At 40.0% G+C, this 26354-nt stretch overlaps 1 protein-coding gene across 1 annotated transcript in view; it reads right to left on the minus strand.

Moving 5' to 3' along the window:
- Positions 1-3798: 3798 nt before the first annotated feature.
- The window catches only part of LOC126234384 (torsin-1A-like), an 89201-nt gene continuing 66645 nt past the window's right edge, over positions 3799-26354 (minus strand). Inside the window, exons 5-6 of the mRNA XM_049943071.1 lie at positions 13527-13674; positions 3799-4128 (exon numbers count right to left, since the gene is read on the minus strand). Coding sequence (XP_049799028.1) covers positions 3999-4128; positions 13527-13674 — 278 coding nt within the window. The 3' untranslated portion in view covers positions 3799-3998. The remainder of the gene's footprint in view (positions 4129-13526; positions 13675-26354) is intronic.

Below are 26354 nucleotides of genomic sequence, written 5' to 3' on the forward strand. Positions count from 1 at the left end.
AAAGGATGAAGTGAAAGCATTCAGCTACAAAATATTCCTTTTTCCTAAAAGTGAATGACAATAGGATAAAACTTAACTTTCTCATTATTTCTTCCACCTGTACCCGGTAATCAACAATGGGATAATAAGTCAGACGCAAAATATGGCCCTACATTCTGCCTCTCAGTTTTGAGAGAGCCTGTACTACAAAATGCCCAAATTGGCAGGCAACTCGCAGTTCCACTTGGCAATAAACCAAACAATGATAAAAGCCTGGAATAGTGATTACTTACCTTATTTTTCCCCACAATAAGAGTAAGAACACCTTTGTCACTTGCCCAGTTTCAGTATCTATAAAACCTAAGTAGGTATTGATCCAAAAATTTTATTTCAGTTTTATGATGGACAGATGTGTCCATAAGAGGCAAGCTAAATAATTTTTTTGACTGAGCTTGTACAGCTGCATGTAATGTGAGCAAAAATGGTGAGTTTCCTCCAGTACTTAGGAGAATGTTGTGTATGTCATAAATACAGTGCCAAATATTTGGGAGATAATTGTAAGTATATTTTGTAAAAATGTCATTTCATGCACAGTCAGTCTAAAAAAGATAATTAAACTTACAGGTGCATGTACTGTGTTCTGTTCATGTAAAACGTAACGAAGGTAGAAACTCTTATCCAGCCTGTTTGGGCAACTTAAAAAAAAAAAAAAAAAAAAAAAAAAAAAAAAAAAAAAAAAAACTTAGGGTGACCAGCAAACTGGCTCTGCACAACCTGAGGTCAAATTGAGATAGTGGTGACCTCCACAAGCTGACAGTCTTGACACATTATGTCATAGCAACCTCAGTGGGTTAACGTTTGGGAAGGGCGCCGCAAATAACATGGGGCAATATTTAATTATTTGTCATTACATAGCAGCTGTGTCTCACAATGCGAATGTATCCAATAGATTAGATTAGATTAGATTTACTTTCATTCCAATTGATCCGTAGTGAGGAGGTCCTCCAGGATGTGGAACATGTCAGAAAAACTACAATACATGACAAATATTTACAATTAAAACAAATAAGCTAATGTACCATTCCACAGGTCCCAAGTGGAATGATCGTCATTTTTTAATGAACACTAAGAGTAATTTTACAAATACTAATGCACTGAATTTAAAATAAAAAAGTTTTTTATTTATTTATAAGATAATACAACTACTGTAATACTTATTTACAATGAACACATTACTGCACTGAAATGGTGCAGAAGTTAGATTATACTAACACACACACACACACACACACACACACACACACACACACACACAAATTTTCAATGAACACATTACTGCACTGAAATTGTGCAGAAGTTATGTTGTACTTATATGCAAATCAGTTGGTTTTACTAAGAAATTCATCAATGGAGTAGAAGGAGTTGGCCACCAATAAATCCTTTAGGCTTCTCTTAAACTGAATTTCATTGGTTGTTAAGATTTTTATGGCTGCTGGCAAGTTATTGAAAATGTGTGTTCCTGAATAATGCACACCTTTTTGTACAAGGCTAAGTGACTTTAAATCCTTGTGAAGATTATTCTTATTTCTAGTATTGATTCCATGAATTGAGCTGTTGGTTTGAAAAAGTGATATATTTTTAATGACAAATTTCATTAAGGAATAAATATATTGGGAAGCAGTAGTTAGTATCCCTAGTTCCCTAAACAGGCTTCTGCAGGATGTTCTTGAGTTCACACCACATATAACTCTCACTGCACGTTTTTGTGCCCGGAAAACTTTAGCTTGGCTTGATGAATTACCCCAAAAAATAATCCCATATGACATTATGGAATGAAAGTAAGCATAGTATGCCAGCTTTTTCATTTTTATATCCCCTATGTCTGACAAAATTCGCATTGCAAACAGAGATTTGTTAAGACGCTTCAGCAGTTCTGTGGTGTGCTCCTCCCAGTTGAATTTATTATCAAGCTGTAATCCCAAGAATTTAACACTGTCCACTTCTTCTATCTTCTTGTCATCGTATGTTAGACATATACTCTTGGGACACCCCTTACAAGTTCTGAACTGCATGTAGTGTGTTTTTTCAAAGTTTAGTGACAAAGAATTGGCTAGGAACCAGTGATTAATGTCCACAAATATTTTATTGGCTGATCTTTCTAAGACTACATTTGACTTGCTATTTATTGCAATGTTTGTATCATCGGCAAACAAAACAAACTTGGCATCTGGTAATGTTACTGATGAAAGGTCATTGATATACACAAGAAAAAGTAAGGGCCCCAAAATGGAACCTTGTGGGACCCCACATGTAATTAGTTCCCAGTTGGATGAGGCCTGATAGCTTGATACATGTCTCTTTCCTAATAACACCCTTTGTTTCCTGCCAGAGATATAAGATTTGAACCATTTTGCAGCATTTCCTGTTATACTATAATATTCTAGTTTACTTAAAAGGATATTGTGATTTACACAGTCAAATGCCTTTGACAGATCACAAAATATACCAGTTGCCTGCAATTTTTTGTCTAATGAATTAAGCACATTTTCACTGTAAGTGTAGATAGCCTTCTCAATATCAGAACCTTTTAGAAATCCAAACTGTGACTTTGACAGTATGTTATTTGAGATAAGATGGTTATAAAGACGACTGTACATTACTTTTTCGAAAATTTTTGAGAATGCTGGCAACAGTGAAATTGGACGGAAATTTGATGCTATTTCTTTATCTCCCTTCTTAAACAGTGGCTTAACTTCAGCATATTTCAGCCATTCAGGAAATATTCCACTAATAAACGACTGGTTACACAGATAGCTTAATATGTTACTTAGCTCAGAATCACATTCTTTAATTAACTTTGTTGATATTTCATCATACCCACTAGATGTTTTTGATTTTAAAGATTTTATGATGGACATTATTTCTGTTGGGGTAGTGAGGGTCAAATTCATATTAAGGAAGTTACTTGAAATGTCTGGTCTAAGGTAATCCATAGCAGCATCTACCGAACCTGACAACCCCATCTTGCCAGTAACAGTTATAAAATGTTTGTTAAAAAATTCTGCAACACTATACACATCTGTCACCAATGTATCATTTACTCTTAATGCTATTTGTTCCTCTTCATGCCTGGTTCTACCGGTCTCCTCCTTCACTATATCCCATATTGTCTTTATTTTGTTATCTGATATGACTATCTTTTCCTTGTAATATATTTGCTTTGACATCCGTATTACAGTCTTTAATATTTTGCAGTATTTCTTATAATGTGCTATAGCATCAACATTGGAAATGTTTCGGAGTGACAGATACAGTTTTCTTTTTGTTTTACAAGATACCCCTATTCCTCGAGTAATCCATGGCTTCTTTGTAGACTTTGCTCTAACCTTGGTAAGTTTTGGGGGAAAGCAGTGTTCGAATAAGGTAAGCACACATCAACTAGGACATGTAGTTTTATTGTCTTGAGTTATGTTATCATGTTGGCCAAATGATGATTCAAAAATAAAAGCTCATAGCATCTGCTAATGCTTAAACTAATGAAATAAAAATATACAAATGGAAATGAAATAATACAGTTACAAAGATGTGAGTATGAATTGATGAACATGGTTCCTGCAATTAGTTAGTGCTACAGTACCTGCATGAAATTAAGCTGGCACTGTGATAAATGGATACACTTTTCTGCCTCAAATATTTTCAACATTCATAATTGACTCACATTTTTACAGAAATACAGCAGGGAATGAGTTTACAAATAATACTCACCTGAAACTGCAAACTCACAAAAGTATAATTCAAGGTAATATTAAAAATACGTCATTAACTATTAATATGCTGAAAGCATGTTTTTGTGAAATTTATTTTAACAGAAAAAATAGAATATCAAAGTTCACAGACTTTTTGTTCAATTAACATGTCTCAATAATTATGTTAAATTATAAACAATTCATAAGCAAGTCTTGCAATATATAGACAATAGTTCACAACAAAATACTTCTAAAAAATTGGCATCGTTCCTGTTACAGGTCTCCATACTTCCGTCTCTTCTTCTCTAAAACAACTGATACCTTTTGCACTATTCTTTTACAACCAGATTTTGAAAACAACTTCATTTTCTCTGGGCCAAAAGTCACATCCTGCAGGACTTCTCTGCAAAAAGGAAAATATGTAAATTAACTTTAAAAACAATGCCTCCAAACACAATGGAATGGAATAGACTAGAATAAAACAAATCACCATAGTCAATATCAGGCAGAAATTATGCTAAAGTACAATACGAAATACTGACGGAGAATAGGGTTTAAATTTTGCCTTAGTCTACTATCAAGAATTTAAATTTGTTCTATGAGACACAATGAACTACAATTGCATGAAAAATGTCAGGTACATGTATAATTAATTTATTTTGCATTTTACATTTGAGTTGGATGTTTTTACACCAATTCACAGTGTGTAACACACTGCTTGACTGAGCATTTGACACCAGCTGTCTGTTTCACACATCAAAAAGTTCCCAATTGCAACAGTTCTGAAAATATTAAATACAAAATACTTTCATGATGTTCCGCGATGTAGAAGGTATTCCACTTCCACCAAAATAACCATTTTCAATTTAATAGTTTCAATAAAATTAATATTTCAAACATACAGCCACAATTTCTAATCTGCTACTATTCAGTCTGGAAGTAGCAATGTAAATTAGAAATCCACTAACATAAAGGGTGTGTTTCCTCAACCATTAACCTCAGATATTCTTGAAACTATTTAAGAATGTAATTCTGATTTCACACAGATGAATTGTTGGGAAGTCCTCAGTAAATGATGTGTAGTCTCTTCTCGTATCAGCATGAGTTACAGAATTGTTCTCATATCTGCTGCTGGTACTGTAGATCTGAAAGGGACATGAATGCGACATCATCTTACTCTCCAAAATTAAGTAAGTAGTGTATGATTCCTCTGTTTCAAAAATTGAAGCAACTTCTGTTTATTACTAGAAAAAAACCTAAACACCTCACACAATCAGCTGATTTCAGCCTCTATGGTAATTTTCAATTCATCAATGTGTAGATAAAATATTGAAAAATCCACTTAAAATTCCAAATTACACCTGTATTACATCCACAATTGTATCAGCTACCTTTACACATTTTGAAATTCAATTAGCAGTAAACAGTACATTTCTGTACTCTACTACTTACACACAGATGTTGGCAAAGCAGCGTTCAAATAATGACTGTACAGCTACAACTGTAATTTGAACTTCGCATGCATTTTTCTGAATTTATCTGTATGTACTGATAACTTGAAACTGTTAATGGAGGCACAAATCAGTTAACTGTGTGACACACACACACACACACACACACACACTTCTGCCCAATACTTGAAGCCAAATAAAGGAGATTGGTGCCACTTAAGAATTTTGTATAGGCTGTAGACACCAATACAAAGAAATCATTAACAATGTGAGAAATTAGTTCCACATTACATCATAAACTTCTTGATGAAACAGCAATCAGTCCTGACATTCAGAACAGAGAAAAATTAAATTTTAGGCACTGTAATTTCTTTAAAGCTGTCCATCAAATTCCAGAGAGCAATATCTTAATGTTGTTAAATGAATCGGTTTTAGACCACTAATACTAGCAGTGGAAATTACAAAACGGTCCTTTGAGAAAAGAAAGTTGATATCACTATAACCTTATTTAATACTGCCATAATTTACTTCATTTACTGAGAACATTTTTACAATGCACCTGGGTGTAAACACAATTATGATATCTTAAACAGTTTTGGAAATACTTGAGATTAACAGTTAAGGTGACTCACATTTTGAAGCAGAATTTGTGATATAACAACCCTACACAAGATTTTAGGATATTACGCTTTGCACTCACACAGTTGGGAGTTATTCAACAGCTGTGTCACTGTATTTCTGGCAGATGATTATGGCTAAAACAAGATGAAATGATGAGCAGCCAACATTTGACTAATGTCCTGTGGAGGTCTGAAACTGACACATAATCTAAAGGATGAAAATGGCCAAATAATAGTCTATTGGGGGCTTTACAAACAAACAAAAACTGGTTAACAAAATAAATTAATACTGCAAAGCATCACAATTTTGTGCTTATCATTTATAATTACAAAGTTGCCTACCAAGCAGGGGAATAATCAATCAACACAAACAATGTTCAATTGCCACTGGCTCACTGGTCATGACAGTGTTTAAGTTAATATACAGTGAGGGTTGGATGCATGTGCTGCTGGCCACTGATTACTGATTCCAAGAGTGATTTCAGAGGTTAAAAAACTTTTGGTTGCAAACAAGGGATACTTCTCATGAAGATCTGCCACCAGAAGCACAATCCAAAACAGCAAGGGGCGGAGGAAATGTTAAGAGGGTATGTGATGTTATTTTGGTGATTACAGTGTCAAGTCAACTTTACAAAGAACATGGCAGCATTTTGGTAATGAAACTACAATGTTTTTAAAAGATCATTACTATTATCATTATTCTGTAAGACAGTAATATTGATTACATAAGTTACCAATAACTATTTTTTTCAGATACTAGCGTTAACGAGTGACATAATGTGATGGAAGGCAACAGCTTGTGAAAAGAATGTATGAACAACATCTTCCTCACATGATCCACTCAGTACACACATTCTTTGTACCATGCATCTCTGACAGCGAAATTGTTACATACAGTGATGTGATAAAAGTTATTGGATAGTGATATGCACGTATACAGATGGCACTAATATCATGTATACCACATATATAAGGGCAGAGGATTGGCGGAGTTGTCATTATGGCCACGTGAGGGGAATTAACAGATTTTGGATGCAGAATGGTACTTGGAGTTAGACGGAAGGCCCACTCCATTTCAAAAATCATTAGGGAATTCAATATTCTGATATCTGCAGTGTCAAGTGTGTGCTGAGAATACCAGGCATTATCTCCTACCATGAACAATGCAGCAGTGACAGAAGACCATCACTTAATGACCAAGAGCAGAGGTGTTTGCATAGAGCTGTCAGTGCTACATACAATGAACATATCCATTAGCACAGTGCAGAAAAATTTGACATAATGTGCTGTGGTAGCAGATGACTGATGCGAGTGCCTTTCCTAACAGCACAACATCGCCTGCAGTGCCTCTCCTGGACTCATGACGTCGGTTGGACCGTAGATGATAGGAAAATCTTGCCCTGGTCAGCTGAGTCCCAGTGCTAGTTGGCGAGAGCTGATGGTATGGTTTGAGTGTGGTGCAGGCCCCACGAAGCCATGGACCCAAGTTTTCAACGAGGCACTGTACAAGGTGGTGGTGGTTCCACAAAGCTGTGGGCTTGTTTAGATGGGACGGAATGGATCCTCTGGCCCAACTGAACTGATGATCTAACTGGAAATGGTTATGTTCGGGTACTTAGAAAACATTTGTAGCCATTCGTGGACTTCAGGTTCCAAAACATGAATGGATATTTTATGATCACAATGCACCATTTCATTGGACCATCACAAATGTTTGCGATTGGTGTGAAGAACATTCTGGACAATTTGAGTGAATGATCTGGCCATCCACATCGCCCGACATGAATCCCATCGAACATTCATGGGACACAATCGAGAAGTCAGTTCATGCACAAAATCCTGCACTGGCAACCCTTTCTCAGTTGTGGATGACTATGGAGGCAGCATGGCTCAGTATTTCTGCAGGGCACGTGTTGAATCCATGCTTACAGAAAAATTATTTTTCGTTCTGAAATTTAGTTAGCCTCGAGCACATATAAATTTTGGTGATGCGGGGAGGAGGAGGGGTGGGGGTGGGGATGGGGGGTGGGGAGAGGATGGTGCTAATATGTTACTGTATTCAGTGGTTGGGAACCACTGCCCTAGGGCCTGGATGTGTTCTGATCCAATTGGGTAGGGTGTCACAAAGCTCCTCTCCTGAGGAAAGCTAGGAGACAACTGTTAGTACCTCAACATCACACAGATAGTTCATAGAGACATATGCCAGGTGTGAACAAGCACTGTACTGTTGAAAAATTGCAGCAAGATACTGTCAAATGAGAGGTATTAAATGAGGGTGCAGGATGTCCTTGAGGTACCACTGTGCTGACAGAGTTCCTACAATCAGTACCACTTGTGACCTGTAGTCATACTTGATGGTTCCCCACACAATGATGCAATGTGTCAAAAACATTATAAGAAAGGGACCTCTCCACAAATCGCCACCATACTCACACATGATGGTCACTCGGGGTAATGCAGAACCACAATTCATCACAGAACACAATGCCATGCCATTCATCAGCACTGCATCCTTCCTGGTCACAGCACCACTCCAAATGCAGCTGTTTGTCTTGTGATGTTAATGGCAGCCTATGCATGGAACAGTAATTACGTAGGCCAGCTCTTGGTAGTCTCTGACCAGTGGAGTAGGATGACAGATTGATGCAAAATTTCTGTTACTAGGTTTCTTGTGGCAGGTGCAGATGTGAAGGGATCAGAATGTGCTAGGTGCACAATACGGTAACCCCCCCTTTTGGTAGATCAGAACCTTGAAGACGAATATGCCTTCTTTCATGATCCCATGAGGTCCAATACTGGGCTGCTGTCACATCTTAATGCTGCACAAATATCAATATTGCACAATTTGACCAGTCGGCCAAATGGAGATTCACGATACGGGATCTTTCAAACTCCATAAGGTGCTCATAAATTGATACTGCAAAATGTTACAATTTTGTGTTTCTCAGTTACAATTATGAAGGTACCTACCAAGCAGGCAAATACTCAATCAACACAATGCTTAATGTTCAATTTTCATTGGTCCACTGATCATGACAGTGTTCAAGTCAATATAAGTGGAGGTTGAACACATGTACCACTGGCCATTTGACACATTCATATGAGCAATAGAAGTACAAGGGTGCGACACCAGACCATCTATATGGTGGGGATCAGAACTGCATGGAGGTAAGGGCTTCCCAGCCTCCCCTCATGTTGCCAAGATTGTTTTGAGTATGCTGCAGAAGTTTAGATGGGACGTCATTTCACATCCTTGAAAGAGTCGTTATCTCTCCCCATGCATTTTACATATTTTTGGAGCCAGGAAGAAAGTAAATCATCAGTTTGCTTAGGATGTAAAGGTGTACGCCTTGTACAACTATAGTTCCGTAAGCAACTGCAAACGTTTTTCCATGAAGACAATGACCATCCTGGCTAACAGTGGGATACATGTATTAACAGCTGTGGTGATTAATATGAAATAATATACAGTGAGTAAACTGTTGACTCACTTTCTTCCATCTGTCTCATTTTCACTTGACTACCTGTCATATTGGAACCCTAAATGTTTATATAATCCTCAATCGTGTGTTGCTGTGCAAAGTTAAGTGACATTCGACCAAGTCTCTTGGGTACGTCATTTTTTTTTGTCAGGTAGTGAACTTATGTAAGCACAGAGGAATGGCACAGGGAAGTCTTCATCAGAAGTTGAAAAGAGGGACACTCATCAAAACATCATAGAATTTCAACACAGCCACTTGGACAGAAGCCAAGAAAATTTCATCCACAGTATATGTTTCAGACTGGTTGTTGCATTTGTCAGTGATTAACACTGCAGAGTACAAATACTGGCACCAGGAGCAGTCAGAGAGTACTTCCCCAACCACCTGCATCTGATGCAGGCCTATGTCCCCTGGGTGGATGGCCTAGACTAAAGCCTCTAAACTGGCTCTGATAGCAGGGGAGCAGAGGACTTTGTCAGAGTCAACAGAATTTCTCTATTTGATTTTCAACAGATAAACTGAATTCCCAGCATAATACCAAGTTCGCTAATGTGAAAGTTCCCAGCTTTCAGTTTGCAGTTCCAGCACCTAACTTCAAGCAACAAACTGGATGAGTAGACAGCACATTGCCAGCCCTCATCTGTTGTCAAACAAGAACATCTTGGCCAGCTTCCTCTTTAGGAAACACCAACATGTCAGTAAATACAAAACACACTTAGCACACAATAATACTATGCGGAATAATGTGTCAAATTGTGATGTTTATCTGAAAACAGTCATGTTGGAAGCTACATTCTTGAAAGCTACATTCAAAATACGCTATACCAATAATAAATTTGACCAAACACGTTGTCTTACAGTAGAGTAAATCCTGTCACTTAGCACTTTTAAATTTAATTAATTAAAAAATTTTCTAAGTACGTTTAAAATACCTGTGAAGCACCCCCTTTATTATTTCAGACATTTTGTATCAAGATGGACAGCACATTTTAATGCTATCAGTTGATGAGAAACAAACTGTCACTCTCCAACCACTCTACAAAGCAATTTGTCATGTCACCAAGACTGAGGTCAGTATAAAGATTTGTGTTTATTTATTCCCAAGCTACCAACGCAGTCTCACATCTTGTTAACTCCTCACCCTCTCTTGCAGTACTCTGAACTCTTTACACCTTCACTGTTATCAATGATAATCAATAATTAAATCAAGCATGAAAACTATTATATGATTGTGACAAACACCTTTTTTTTTTATTGCTGATGTAGTGACAAACTCTAAGAATACCATTGTCATAAGCACATTTGCTGAAAGGCAAAGTTCAGTCTACAAATATAACAAAGATATAACAAGTATATGCTTGGCTCACTGACATACAAAAAACATTTTCCAAAGAACAACTTAAAAAATTTTGTACTTGCAGGAGCCAAAATGTTGTGATATACAGTTGTTAAAGAGCTCATATAACAGTTCCAAGAGTGAGCACATAACAAGGGAACATCCAAATTAAAAACAGAAAGTTTCCTGAGTGTGGTAATAATCATCCTCAAAACTAATGCCACGTTTTAAGTACTGCACATGCTCCCTTTCATTGTTAGACACTGACTGTCAGTTCTGTCTACAAGGGAAACCGATACAGCTACTTAAATCAGTGTGACTATACACCAAGAGATATGTCAGAGAAATATACATACCTCATCTGCGTTATTATAGGCACATTAAAAGGACAAAAGTGTATCAAAAATATCCAGTAGAAACAGCATTCCAAAGCAACAAATGCGCCTGCAGAGTGGGGTGAAATTTAGGAAAAGGAGACAGGAATTTTTTATTGCATCTTTGGCATAAAATATTTAAAAATATAATTCTGCCAGATGGGACGTGAGCATAAGATAATGGAAGCGTTTTTAACATAAGAGGACCTCAGCTCCAATATAGATTATCCCTTCACTGTAGGCCATTTTTTAACCAACTCAGTAGACTTCCATTGTTAATTTTGATGTCAGCAACTTATGTCCTTGTTCTCAGAATTGTTACGTCCACTGCTTAATAATCTGGTAATACACTGGAGAGCCACAGAAACTGGTACATCTGCCTAATATCGTGTAGGGCCACCAGTAGGGTCCCTACGAGCACACAGAAGTGCCACAACATGATATGGCATGGACTCGATTAATGTCTGAAGTAGTGCTGGAGGGAATTAACACCAAGAATCCTACAGGGCTGTCCATAAATCTGTAAGAGTACGACGAGTTGGAGATCTCTTCTGAATAGCACGTTGCGAGGCATCCCAGATATGCCCAATAATGTTCATGTCTGGGGAGTTTGGTAGCCAGCGGAAGTGTTTAAACTCAGAAGAGTGTTCCTGGAGCCACTCTGTAGCAATTCTGGATGTGTGGGGTGTCACGTTGTCCTGCTGGAATCGCCAAAGTCTGTCGGAATATACTATAGACATAAACGGGTGCAGGTGATCAGACACGATGCTTACGTATGTGTCACCTGTCAGAGTCGTATCCAGACATATCAGGGGTCCCATATCACTCCAACTGCACAGACCCCATACCATTACAGAGCCTCCACCAGCCTGAACAGTCCCCTGCCGACATACAGGATCCATGGATTCATGAGGTTGTCTCCATACTTGTACACGTCCATCCACTTGATACAATTTGAAACGAGACTCGTCTGAGCAGGCAACACGTCTCCAGCCATCAACAGTGCAATGTCGGTGTTGACGGGCCCAGGTGGATGTAAAGCTTTGTGTCATGCAGTCATCAAGGGTACACAAATGGGCCTTCACCTCCAAAAGCTCAAATTGATTATGTATTGTTGAATGTTCACACACTGACACTTGTTGATGGCCCAGCATTGAAGTCTACAGCAATCTGGGGAAGGGTTACACTTCTGTCACAATGAATGATTCTCTTCAGTTGTTGTTGGTCCCATTCTTGCAGGATCTTTTTACGGCCATGGAGATATGATGTTTTACCGGATTCCTGATATTCACGGTACACTTGTTAAATGGTCGTACAGGAAAATCCCCACTTCTTCACTACTTCGGAGATGCTGTGTCCCATCGCTCATGCACTGACTGTAACATCACGTTCAAACTCACTTAAATCTTGATAACCTGTCATCGTAACAGCAGTAACCACTCTAACAACTGCGTCAGTCACTTGTTGTCTTATATAGGCATTGCAGACTGCAGCACCGTATTCTGCCTGTTTACATATCTCTGTATTTGAATACATATGCCTATACCTTTTTTTTTGCTTCAGTGTATTACTACATGTTGGCACCTGTAAGTATTGAATTTTTTGGTCTGTCCTTCGTAAAATGTTTTTGTCTGTCAGTAAGCCAAACATAAAATTGGTCTATCTTTGTTCTGTTTTTCGTAGACTGCACTCGAAAAATGTCTTTAATGCCAAAACTATCCAATTGTTCAAGTTTCAATAAGGTGAATAAGCAGCAAGCAAGGTGGAAACATTACAGTCATATATTCAACAAATATATGGTTGTGGTACCCCATGAAGAAAACGATTCAGCTTTACATTTATTTCCTTTGATTTACCTATGTCAGTTTAAGTAAAATGCAAGGAAACAAATTAGCAAGGCCATCATTGACAAAGTTTAATAACCCTTTAACATTCACAACTGTTGATCCTCTCTTACAACCAGTTTCTGCACCCTTGCTGTAAACAGTTACATGTCTGATAAAGTAATATTCTAACAAAGAGATAGAGGGGCTGGCTAGTACTTACATCAGCTCAATACAGCCGATAGATACACAAAACAGAACAGAAAATTTACGTTCCTAGCTTTCAGAACTTTGTTCCTTAATCAGGGAGGAGAGAGGGGAAAGAAAGGGGAGAAGGGAAAGTGGATTCAGTTACTTTCCTTTCCCTGTTGCTTCATAACCTGGGTTGTGAGTAACTGAATCCACTTTCCCTTCTCCCCTTTCTTTCCCCTCTCTCCTCCCTGATGAAGGAACAAAGTTCTGAAAGCTAGGAACGTAAATTTTCTGTTCTGTTTTGTGTCTCTATCGGCTGTACTGAGCTAAGTACTGGCCAGCCCCTCTATCTCTTTGTTAGTATTTGTTTCACATCTTTATATGAGATTTTCCATTAATCATTTAAAGTAATATTCTCACACACTGACATCTAAAAAGCTGCTGATATTATCATACAAGTTGTCAACCAAACAGTGATGAAAGGTTCACAGATATCTTTCTTTAAATACCACATCGGACTTACTGAATGTCATCATCTGAAACTTGCTGAGCACCTTTTCTATGAAATGCATCTTTAATGCAGTTTTTCACGTGCTGCACCTCCAGTGGTAGGAAAGGAATGTAGTGATCAATAACACAACGGCTTACCACATCGCTTTTCTGAAGGCCTCCTAAAAGAAAAACACATTTAACAATGAGAGATATATGCTCATTTAATTTAGGAAAGATTCAAACTATACAAAAGATACCAAAATCAAAACTCTTAACTATGCTTTAGCACATCAAACATTATACTTACCTTCCCAGGGTTACTAATAACATACAGTATCTCAGTATTAGCCAGTTGTTTGAACTGAACATTTCTTCATAAAAAGCAACATGAAATACAGTAGAGAGAAAATGCTGGTAAGTAGTTTCTTGAGCAACTGTGTCTCAACAAAGTCAGAACTGTATGTTGCTTCATACGACTAGTTTTTCTCTCCAAAGTTTGGAAATGTTTGCATTAGTAGGATCCACTTGTTGCTGAACATACTTGCAGTTGTGGTACATGTTGCACAAGATGATATGTGTTCTCAGTACCAAGCTCTGTCAACTGGACTCTTTTGATTCTCTTCCAAAGACTTCCATTTTCCCCTACTTTATTTAAAATCGTCATTTATTGATCTCTGACCTACCAAGGTAAAACAGAAATAGAACCTCTCATCAATCCGTATTTTCTCTTTTTGTGAAATAAAGTTTCAAATTTTAACGCTTATTGCACTGTGCAGTAGTGTTTTTATGGTGTTTCACACAAATAGTCAACATTCAAATTATGGGCAGTGGACAGGCAACATCGTACACAAATGCAAGTGAAGCTGTACTCTAATTAACCAGGTTGGTTGGTTGATTGGGGGAGGGGACCAAACTGCGAGGTCATCAGTCCCCTGAGATAAGGTGGCAAAAACCAAGGAAGGAACAATATGAACAGCAGAGTCCAGTAAAGTGGAAGAGAAAACGGGAAAACAAAGAGGTGAAAGGAACGTTGGGGAAGAAGGAAGAGTAAACAACATGAGGGAGAGGGGCACCCCAGGAATGCTACACACGTTGGGGCACCACCATAGCCACTGATCCCTTCCAGATCTCCACAACATAGCATGATCATAACAAAACAGGGACAACACCAGGGGAATGAGGCACAAGAAAAGAGGAAACAAAATTGCTCAAAAGACCAGACAAAACATAAGGAAAAATGGCGGGAGAAACGGGCCAGTGTGTAGGCAAGGCCAAGGTCTCCATATCCAGTGCCAATGCTAACCTAGGGACACCAATTTGGGAGGAAAATTCCGTACTTAAAACTGGAAGGACAAACAATTTTTGCTAAGAAAACTGAGGACAGACATAACCATGCAAGGGCCACCCACTAACAACCAGGAAGGTGTATTTAGTGCAAAGACCCAAAAGACAGGAGTAGTCCAGCAAAATGTGGAACACTATGAGAGTGACACTGCAATTACAAAGGGGAGGCAGCTCACTGCGGAGTAAAAAACCATGGGTCAACTTAGTATTGCCGATACAAAGATGGCAGAAGATGGTAGATTCCCACTGAGAGAGGCAGAGGGAAGAACGCCGCGTGGTGGAAGTCTCCTCGATTGCACAAAGTTTATTAGACAGAAAAGGTAGCCCCCCCCTGCCCCCCCCCCTCCCAAGAGTTGGCCCACAATTGGGCAAAAAGGGATTAGATGAAAATCTGCAAATCTGCCCCTAGGTGGCCGGCTCCCAGCCAGATGATTGGCAAGTTCATTACCCAGGATACCCATGTGGCTGGGAACCCAAAGAAAATAAACTGACCAAGCAGCATTGCCAAGATTAGCGAGAAGGTCATGGATGGCAAAGACCAAGCATTTGTGGGAAAAACACCGAGTGAGAGCCGAAACGCCATTATTGAGTCTGTACATAACAGAACTCAGGTGAGGGAGGACTGTTTAATAAAGCAGAGGACTCGACAGATGGCCATAAATTCTGCAGTAAACATCCCACAAATGGCAGGCAAGTGATGGTGTTCTGCGCCAACAGAAGACAGGAGGATATATCCCATATGTTCGGTGGATTTAGAGCCATCGCCATAAAAACCAGTGGCATCCTGAAACCCCCATAAGAGTGGGTGTAATAAACAACGAAGCACCATTGGAGTGATGGAGGCTTTCAGATCCCGGAAGAGATCCATCCAAATCCAGTGCCAAGGAACCAGCCAAGTTGAGGGGAAAAGGGGGGGGGGGTAGGTTGCTAGGGACAGAATGTGGGCAAGAGGACAAGGAGGGGAGACGGAAATTTCATGGCGGTGAGAAACATGGTGGAGTCCAAGAAAAAAAAACCAGCTGAGGGGTGGGGTGGGGGGTGGGGGGTGGGGGCAGGAGGTGGGTGATGTCCTGAAGCCGCAAAAAGAATAGAATAGGAGGGGTGAGCAGGGGAAGAGTGGATAGTCAAGGCATAGGAAACCAGGAGATCGTACCACCAAACTGAAAATGGAGGGATCCCAGCGTAAACCAGAAGACTATTGACTGTGCTAGAGCAAAAGGAACTCGTGGCTATAAAGATACGACAATGGTGAACGGGGTCCAAAAGGAGCAGTGTTGGAAACAGCAGCTGATCCATAAACTTAACAACCGTAATCCAGACAAGAAGAAGTAATGCCTGATAAAGGCAGAGAAGGGTCTAACGATTTGCACCCCAAGAGGTGTAGGCATGGAAGCAAAGGACATGGAGTTTATCAAAACAGCCAACCTTCAAAAGGTGGATATGAGGCAAACAAGTAAGCTTGCAGTCAAAAAGGAAATGGAACTGGAGAGACCACGGTCAGGTGTTGGGCATCAAGGTAGAGCTCTAGATCAGGATGGACTGTAGTATGGAGGCAGAAATGCACTGCCCTCGACTTAATGAAAGAGAATTGTAAACCAGATAAGAGTGTCGATGCAGAAGTGTGTCAGATGGCACCCTGGAGCAGTTGTTCTGCTGAGGCCATCAAGTGGGAGCTAGCCCAAATACAGAAATCATCCACATATAGAGCAGTGGTGACCAACAGTTTGGCAGAGGCCACAAGTCATGAACACTGAGGAGAAAAAAAGGACACTTAATATGAAGCTCTGTGGAACACATTCTCCTGGGTCTGCAGAGAGCTGAGAGCAGTGCCAACCAGAACTCTGAACAACCGGTGGGATAGGAACTGGCAAAACTTGGGAGGGGGCCCCAAAGACGCCATTCATGGAGCATAAGTAAGATGTGATGGCACCAAGCTGTGTTGTAGGCCCTACGAAGATCAAAGAAAACCGCAACGAGATGGCAGACGCAAGAAAAGGTTTGCCGGACTGCAGTTTCCAATTGAAGCAGATTATCAATCAAAGACTGTCCCTCCTGAAAGTCACACTAATAAGGAGATAAAAGCTGCTGAGATTTGAGGACCCAACTGAGCTGAAGAACCACCATCTGTTCAAGTAACTTGTAGGGAACATTGGTCAGACTGATGGGCTGATAACTATGAAGAGATGATGGATCCTTATTGGGCTGAAGAAGAGGATCACAATACTGTCTCTCGAATGAGAGAGGAAAATGCCTTGGTGCCAAACACAGTTAAACAGCTGGAGAAGATTGTGGAGTATTGAGGCACTGAAGAAACTGGTTGTGGATGGAATAGGGGTGAGGGGTTGAATCGGGGGCAAGGAGAAAGAGAGAGAGGGAGAGAGAGAAGTTTCCATTCAGTAAAAGGTTCATTGAAGGATTCTATATGACAAGGGGTAAAATGTAAGGGGGGAACTTCAGACCGCTGTTTCCAGACAAAGAACATGGCAGGCTAGGAGGCTGATGCATATGCCATCACAAAATTGCTCACGAGGTGTTCTGCAAGAACTGATGAATCTGTACAAAGGCCACCTGCAAGGGCAAGGTCTGGAATAGAAGACAACTGCTGACAACATGGGAGTGTGTGGATGTATCCCACACATGTGACAAAGAAACAGAAGGCTCTAGGGAGGAAACCATGAGTTCCCAACACTTCTGCTTGCTAAGTTTGATTCAGTAATGGGCTTTGATGCAGAGACATTTAAAATTAATAAGACCAGCAGAGGATGGATGCTGATTAAGATCTTGCAAGCATGACAACATTGATCATGCATGGCGGTGGCAATGGCTGTGCTTATTTTGGTAACATGCTCTTCCTGAAGATAGATGGTTCATTTTACTGGTGATCAAAGCACTCAAGGTTCCTGTATTCAAACTAGATCGAAATTCAGAACTTTTTTCCTAACAATACTAAGAACTCTATTTACAGGCAGTGTTACTATGAGGAATAATCAGTAATGAAGGCATAAGCTTGCTTAGTGATGGATACTTGTTTAATGCCTGATGTACCACATGTAGCAGATATTTTATACCAAGCAGCATCAGCACCATCTCTCTCTTCTTCAACCATTCCAAAGTCACCAAACTGGTATCTTGAAAACTCAAATTTTACAGTTTTTTTTTCACAATCATTCAGAACATCAGGAAATAACTCACTCAGCTTCACAACTGAGAATAATGATTTTCTTTACCTAGATCCAGCATCTATAACTTCGAAGTTTTTTAAGAAGTCATCATGTAGTGGAATTTTTTTTTTCTTAACTACATGGGCTGATGAAAAGTCTACTGACATCTTCAGAAAATTTTGTAACTACAGATTTTTTGAGCTTCGCGTCAGAATGCCATGCCAAGGGGCCCGGTTTCGATTCCTGGCTAGGCAGGAGATTTTCTCCACTCAGGGACTGGGTGTTGTGTTGCCCTCCTCATCATTTCATCCCCATTTCCGACACGCAAGTCGCCCAAAGTGGTGTTGGCAGCTGAATTTCCCCAAATGGCGGACTCCCAGCTCACAATGCCATACACTCATTTCCATTTTTTTTTTTTTTTTTTTTTGAAATTTCAATTCCAGCAGTCTGCCAGAAGTAGGTAGTGCGTACAGGATGATAAATCTCACAATCAAATCTGTAAATATTTTGTTTAGGATGCTATGAATTCTTTGAGCTATTGACTCTTCTTTCTGGAAGAATACATTTGCTGTGGTAAATAACGAAAGGGTATTACACAAGAAAAGAAGATATAACTTAGTTACTGAATCATTTAGAATAGGTCACACTCTAGATGAGCGAGAGTTGCTTACATTTTTTGAAGTTTCCTCACTGAAAAATTTTACAAGAGATTCTCACTGTTCAATTTTGGGGACAGGGGGCAAGTCTGTGGTACGAAGGACAGAGGAGAGGGAAAGGGCGTTAGATGTCATCAACATGGTGTGAAGGTGGTCATATTTCTGACAAGCCTCAGTGTAAGATTAATGGTAAGGAACGTATACTCCTGTATCTTCTTATAAACTGGGGAATCTGGTGAGTGTGGAGAGTAATGGTTGTGACGATTAACACACACGGGCGGCGGAACACAGGGACTCACTTCATGGAGTGGGTGTTACTTTCACTGCATAGATGGTCCGCCACATAGTGGGAAGACATGCTCTAAATGCAAGCACCGAAAACACTGCAGTGGTCGCAGGATCTATGGCTTCACATAACACTAATAACACATAACCTTGACCTTCTCAAATGCCAGAATAAAGGCACCAGTATCGATGTGACTGTCCTCACGAACTTTCTGAACATGCCGAACAAAATGACTGCCCCGTCATTCTAGTTTGGCTGGGTGTTGCTCATTAGTTTGAAGAATAAGGTCACTATGAAAAATGAGTAACAGACACTTGGATGTCGCCAAGATAGTCACAAGCATGAATGGCTGCAGACAAGGTGGCAAAAGAAGTTCTGATCAACCGCAACCCCAATCACATCTTACTGAAAGACTCCACAAAACTTGTCCTCGATATTTTACACAAAAAATAACAGCTTGGTGGTGGTGATGGTGTCCCTGTCAGTTCTAGTGCACACCATGCCAGTGAGCCTGGCTCTCTTCCCAGGGTGTAGGTAGGGGAAGGGCCATAAGAAGCAACATTAAATGATCCATTACCAAATAAAAAGATGGCCATGGAAGAACTACCAGTTGTTTTGGAGCTTAATACGTTTCATACGCAGTGCATCCACCCTCATACCATCCACTCCGATCAGGGACTCTTCCCATGTGTACCACCCAGCTACAGCAAGGGCTGTCTGGCACAGCAGCCACTGCCAGGAGTTCCAATGCTCCAGAACAATAAGCAACCACTCCTAAGCATAAATGGGGAGGTAACAGCTCAGGTATCAGAAATGCAATATCTTGTTGTCAGCGAGCTCAGCCAGATGGTTACATAACAGGCCCACCACTTGGAGTGGCTACACATGCTGGTGACCTAGCGGGGTAAGAGGCGGGTGGGGGGAGGTACAGTGGGGAAGGACGGGGAAGAGAAGTCCATGCCACAGATCCTCGAGAGGGGTTTTTCTTCAAGTGGCTCACATTATGGAGAAAAAAGTGGAAGTGGTGGTCAAACCCCAAATGGGGACCAAAAACACCTAAATGGAAGGATGAAAAGGCAAAGGGAACAAAAACCTAAAGGAATACAGTAAACCAGGTCAGCATTATGAAGAACACCTAAAGAGAGAGGGGAAGGAGGGGGCAGAAGGGAAGGAGCAAGGATGGGGAGGGAGGGGCACGAGGAAAGAAATGCAGTTCGGGAATGAAGAATGTCCGCAATAGCTCGGGGCCCCGTGTGAGCACGTACGAACTCACAAAAGAACTGTGAGCCCCCTGGCGGGAATTAACCATGAAGCCACTTAGCCCTTGAATGTGAATTTCTATGCCACAAACTGTATATTGAAAAGCAAACTTTATCTGTTGCAACCCGCCAGGTTAGCCGAGAGTGCTAACGCGCTGCTTCCTGGACTCGGGTAGGCGTGCAGGCCCCGGATCGATTCTGCCCGGCGGATTAAAGACAAGGGCTGGTGTGCCGGCCAGCCTGGATGTGGTTTTAGGCGGTTTTCCACATCCTCCTAGGTGAGTACCAGGCTGGTCCCCACGTTCCGCCTCAGTTACACGACTCGCAGACATTTGAAACACGATCACACTATTTCGTGATTTACACTAGACGCAGACAGTTGGGGTACGCTGATTCCGTCCCAGGGGGGGAAAGGGTGGCGGCAGGAAGGGCATCCGGCCACCCGTCCAAACTAACCATGCCAAATCCGATTGTAACAACGCCAAACCTGCCAACATTGCGGGTCAGGGCACAAGCGATAGAAACTTTATCTGTTGAGACAGCTATAAGAAAGACAAGCAGCATGCAAAAACAAAGAAATTACTTAAGAAAACTGATGAAGGAACCCCACAGGTACTGCACTACAATAACTTGGAACACTAGAACCAGAAACCAGTTATACTGCTTTGCTTAATGAAAAGTCCTCCAAAATTGATGTAATAATTACCTTAACACATCCTGTGGTCAGCAGTGCTGATTTAGTCACAGAGTAACAGACGCACAATCTCTGTATATGAAATCCAAGTACAATTAAATGTTGATAATCCTATTGCTGAGTGCCCCCAACATGCACACGCACACACACAAACGGGCACTTACAGGCACACAAGGGTAAGTGATACAAAGTCAAATCATCAGGTCCTTTTCACAGATATGTAGAGAGAATGGCTGGAAATGATGGCTACTTGCATCTGATGGCATTGGGAAGAATTGTTTTTCAAGTGAAAGCAGACTGCCAAAGGAACATAACAGATATCAGATCTATAGGGAGAAATATGATTAGAATAGACTTAATTTCCATGCAAGCTGAAAGCAACTTGACGCAATTTCTGCTGTTTAATAGTTGACAGTTATTAACCTCCACTCTGACTCACAGATTAACCCTGCACAGTGTAACTGATCTGATCTGATCTGATGATGATGATGACGAATTAACACAAGCTGTAGAATCACTAATACAAGTTCTCAGCATCAGAAGGATGAGTAAGCATGTTTCAAATGGTAATTCTTGGTCATCCTTCTAATACGAAACCTGTGATTTGACCTATGATTCCCAGAACCTGCCGGAATACATAGGCATATACAGGATGAAGAATCGAGTCCAACCACATGTAGCAACAACAAGCAGTGGAAAGTGACAGTTGGATTATCAAAAATATTATTATAAGGGTAGATTGCTACTCACCATACAGATGACACACTGAATTGCAGACAGGCACGACGAAAAGACTGTAACATGAGCTTTTGGCCAAACTGATCTTCAGAAAATAAAACACTCACACAGCCACACACGCAAGCCAACCTCACACATGGCAACTATCTCTCACTGCTCAGGTTTGTGTGAATGAGTGTTTTTCTTTTGTGAAGAAGGCTTTTGCCAAAAGCTCTTGTGTACTGTCTTTTCGTTGAGCCTGTCTGCAACTCAATGTGTCAACTTTATAGTGAATAGGAATCTATCCAATTCATATGTAGCAACGGTTAGACAATGGTTCAGCTGTCTACAACTTAAGCAAATTAGTAGTCAACGTTGTTCTCAGAAAACTAAAAATTTTTGCGACAATCACTCAGCAGATGAGTGCTATATCCAAATCCTATCTTTGTGTTCATTGTAAAGGGAATCATAACTTAATACATAAGAGATGCCCAGAATACAAGAAGCAGAAACATATAAAGACAACTTCTGCCGAGCTCAATGTTCTATATATTTTAAGCTAAGAATCTAGTAACTCGCAGGCCATACACTGAAGTTGCGATGGTTCAGTGGCAGAGAGAAAATGAGGAAGCTTACCCGGTCCTCCTAACACACAACACAGGATCACAATGTAAAAGCAGCCTTAGCAACAAATAAAACCTCCAGTGACTTCTACTGCATCAAGATCCTCAGCTGTACATTGTCACAGTGGACTACCATTAGGAACAGCTGCAGCAAATCTATATTTCCCACAGTGTCAAACTTCCTAATCAGAAGGAACACAGTCAGTACTTCTTTTTCAATTGTGCCAAGTAGATACAAGTTATTGAAAAACTTGGGAACCTGCTCTTGGACTTATTAATTTCATGTCTATCTCAGCACAGTACAGTTATTTACATATTCAACATAATACATCTACAGCGACATACTTGCAAAATACAATACAAAATGTACATTAGACTTTGTACAAGACTAATTGATTTTGAGGCCTAAAATTCGACAGTCTTGATTGTTGGGAGATTTGCTGAAACCAGTTCCTCTAGTGTGCAGGCTTCAGGCAGCTTCAGGTGGGCCAAGAGATGTTCACTATCTTGAAGTTTTCCATGTTCACAGGTTGCATCTCTAATAATGTGGCCCCACCACTTCAAGTTTTGTTTGCATCGCATAACTCTACTTCGCAATCTGTTCAAAGTCTTCCATCTCTCGTAGGGTAGTTGGAAACCAGCAGTGGGTTCTTCCTTTATGTTTTGGTTATTACTTCCAGTTGCCTTGTTTCATTACAGTGCCATTCGGCAAGTGGAAGGTGATGATTTAATGGCTTCAGTTGTTCGAAGAAATCTCTTTTGCTTGACTTCAGTCTAGGACATGATGCTTCACTTCCATACATGGGATGCCTGGAATAATTTTCCTATTTCTTTTTCTCAACCTCTGTCACTGTTCTTTGAGTGATATCCAGAGGTGTAATGCCTATAAAAATGCAGATTTGGTCAACCGGATATGGTTGTAGGCAAGCAACATGCGGCCTGTCTCATTAAGAGCGGTATCAACACGGCTGGTGTGTGCAGAGTTTTGCCAGATTGATGCAGTATATTCTGCCACAGAGAAACATACAGAGTAGATGTATGTAGAAGATTTGTTTGAACCCCCTGTGTGCTATTAGTGAGCCTGAGAATAATATTATATCTGCTGCAGACTTTGAGCTTCTTGTTTTCCCAATGGTCTTTGAAAGTAAGTGTGCGCTCGAGCTTTACTTCGAGGTATGTAGGGGTGTCCCAGTGTTGCAGTTGCTTTCCTGTTCCAAGTTACTTCCAGTTTTTTCCCCAGCTTGTCTATTCCTCAAGTGAAATACACAGACCTATGCTTTGGATGGGATAGGCTTTAGGTTGTTATTGTCATAGTATTCTGCCAGATCTCTGAAGGTTTCAATCAGTTTCATTTCTACCTCCTCAAACGTTATTCCTCAGGCTGCAACCACTGTGTCATCGGCATTATGAAAGATCTTGTGTCTGTTCCGACAGGTTGGTCACTAGTGTAGATATTATACAGCAGTGGTGCCAACACACGACCTTGAGGAAGACAAGCCCTACCACCAAACATGGCATCATAGGTTTATCAGCTATATAACAAGCAACTGCTAGCATTTTATCTAATAAAGTTAAGAAAATAATACAGTTAATGAAAATTTTACAGTGGAACTCCCACTCAGCAATCTCAAACAAGGATGCTTCAGAGCATGAGTTTTTTCTGAAAAATGTTGAGATCAAACCAAAAATAAATATTAAGTTTAAAGGATATTATGTACTCCGCCAAGACAGAAATTACAGTAGTTCCTCTGTGGCTTTTGCTGCACAGTATATAGATCTTACCAGTATACATAACTTCCAGGCAGTAGCAGCAAAAGTATGTTTATCATCACAAGTTTTAACTATAACCCCAGTGTACTGTCCGTCAAGATCTAGAATGACAATGACAGAATTTTTTTTTTTTAGCACTCGGTCGTCAGGACACGAGTGGCCTACCGGGACCATCCGACCACCATGTCATCCTCCAAGGAGGATGCAGATAGGAGGGGCGTGGGGTCAGCACACCGCTCTCCCGGTCATTATGATGGTATTCTTGACCGAAGCTGCTACTATTCAGTCGAGTAGTTCCTCAATTGGCATCACGAGGCTGAGTGCACCCCGAAAAATGGCAACAGCTCATTACTTAATCAGTTAGAGCCACCATTTATAATGTGAGGAGACTTGAATGCTCATAATGCTTCAAGGGGCTGTGAAATCAATGGCACCCACAGAAAAGCCATTTTGGATCCAATAGATGAATTTAATTTATTTATATTGAACTATGTTTTATATGTTTATGTTCTTTTACATTAAACTATGTTATGGGTCTCCGACATTTCTTATTATGCCCCATCGGACAAAACTGGCTGTTGACTTATCTGTTTGTTCAGCATCACTAGCAGATACATTTGAATGGAAAGTTAACATACATCCAAATGGCTCTGATCACTTTCCAATTGAAGTATCAGAAAACAATTCCCTAATTGATGTTATCCACGAACTAAAATTGAGATGGAATGTAAGGAAAGCAAACTGGAAGAGTTACCAACGGTCTTTAGAGAATTTAGTACAGCTGACCTGTCAGAAGGATGCGGTAATGACTGTATTAAATTCATAAATATGCTCAATGAAGTCACATCAGCCTACATTCCTCAGAAGAAGGCAACAAGAAATTTGAAATTTCAATCCATATCATGGGGTAATTCTGAGTGTTAACGTGTAGTTGCTCAATGTAAATCAGCAAATACTAATTTACATTGAGCACCTACACAGCAAATTCTAATTTACATTGAGCAACTACACGTTAACACTCAGAATTCCCGCATGATATGGAAACTACACACTACATGTGCAACAGTACATGGGAAAATTTTTGCAACTATAAGAAAGAGGATGCCAATGCTAAACAATTTCTCAAAGTCCAAAAGAAATTTTCTTGGAAAAATACTGTAAAAGGATTGCAATAAATACCCCTCTCTCAGAAGTATGGGCAATGATAAGCAGAATCAGCAATAAACTCTACCACCAAAATTTATAAACTACTGGATTGAAGACTTTGTGGATATTATTGCACTGCTACCACCAAAAAGATAAAAAACTGCAGTCTAAAAACAGTATTCACAAAAAATCACAGGCATATAGTGAATTATTTACAAAACCAATTACAATCCAAGAATTAGAAGTATTATTTAAATGTTCTACTTACACCTGGAATTGATTAAATAAAATGCCCTACGATACCAACCTTAACGACAGCAGCAAAAACTGAACTCTTGTAGGTCTTTAATGCAATTTGGACACAAAGTCAAATTTCTCAAGAGTAGACCACACAAATTATTGTACCTGTATTAAAGCCCAGTAAAGATACTTCAATAGCAAATGCCTATAGCCCAGTTGCCTTATCATCATGCTTAGCAAAGACATCTGAATGCATTCTCAAATTATGTTCAAAAATGGTTCAAATGGCTCTGAGCACTATGGGACTTAACATCTGAGGTCATCAGTCCCCTAGAACTTAGATCTACTAAAACCTAACTAACCTAAGGACATCACACATATCCATGCCCGAGGCAGGATTCGAACCTGTGACCGTAGCGGTCGCGCAGTTCCAGACTGAAGCACCCAGAACCGCTCAGCCACACCAGCCGGCTCAAATTATGTTTCACATGGTGGTTGGGACATAATAATATTTTGCATATGTCACGATATGACTTTCAGAAACAGAGAGAACCACTGACAATTTAAGTATCCTGATGGTGGACACCAAAAAAACCTTTGATGAGAAAGGTTATTTTAAAGCTTTATTCTTGGATATATCAAGAGCACATGACAGTTGATGTTTTCTTGCTTTTGCAAAAGTTAGACCACTTATATGTACCACATATTTGTCTTCGTTTTCTTCAAAATTATTTACACCATAGAACTGTTTACATTTGGAAGCAAGACAACAGTTTACAGTTACCGTATTTACTCGAATCTAAGCCGCACTCGAATCTAAGCCACACCTGAAAAATGAGACTCGAAATAAAGGAAAAAATAATTTCCCGAATCTAAGCCGCAGCTGAAATTTGAGACTCGAAATTCAAGGGGAGAGAAAAGTTTTAGGCTGCACCTCCAAATCGAAACAAAGTTGGTCCATTG

The sequence above is a fragment of the Schistocerca nitens genome, chromosome 2 (assembly GCF_023898315.1).
Source record: "Schistocerca nitens isolate TAMUIC-IGC-003100 chromosome 2, iqSchNite1.1, whole genome shotgun sequence".
In the NCBI taxonomy this organism is placed as follows: domain Eukaryota; kingdom Metazoa; phylum Arthropoda; class Insecta; order Orthoptera; family Acrididae; genus Schistocerca; species Schistocerca nitens.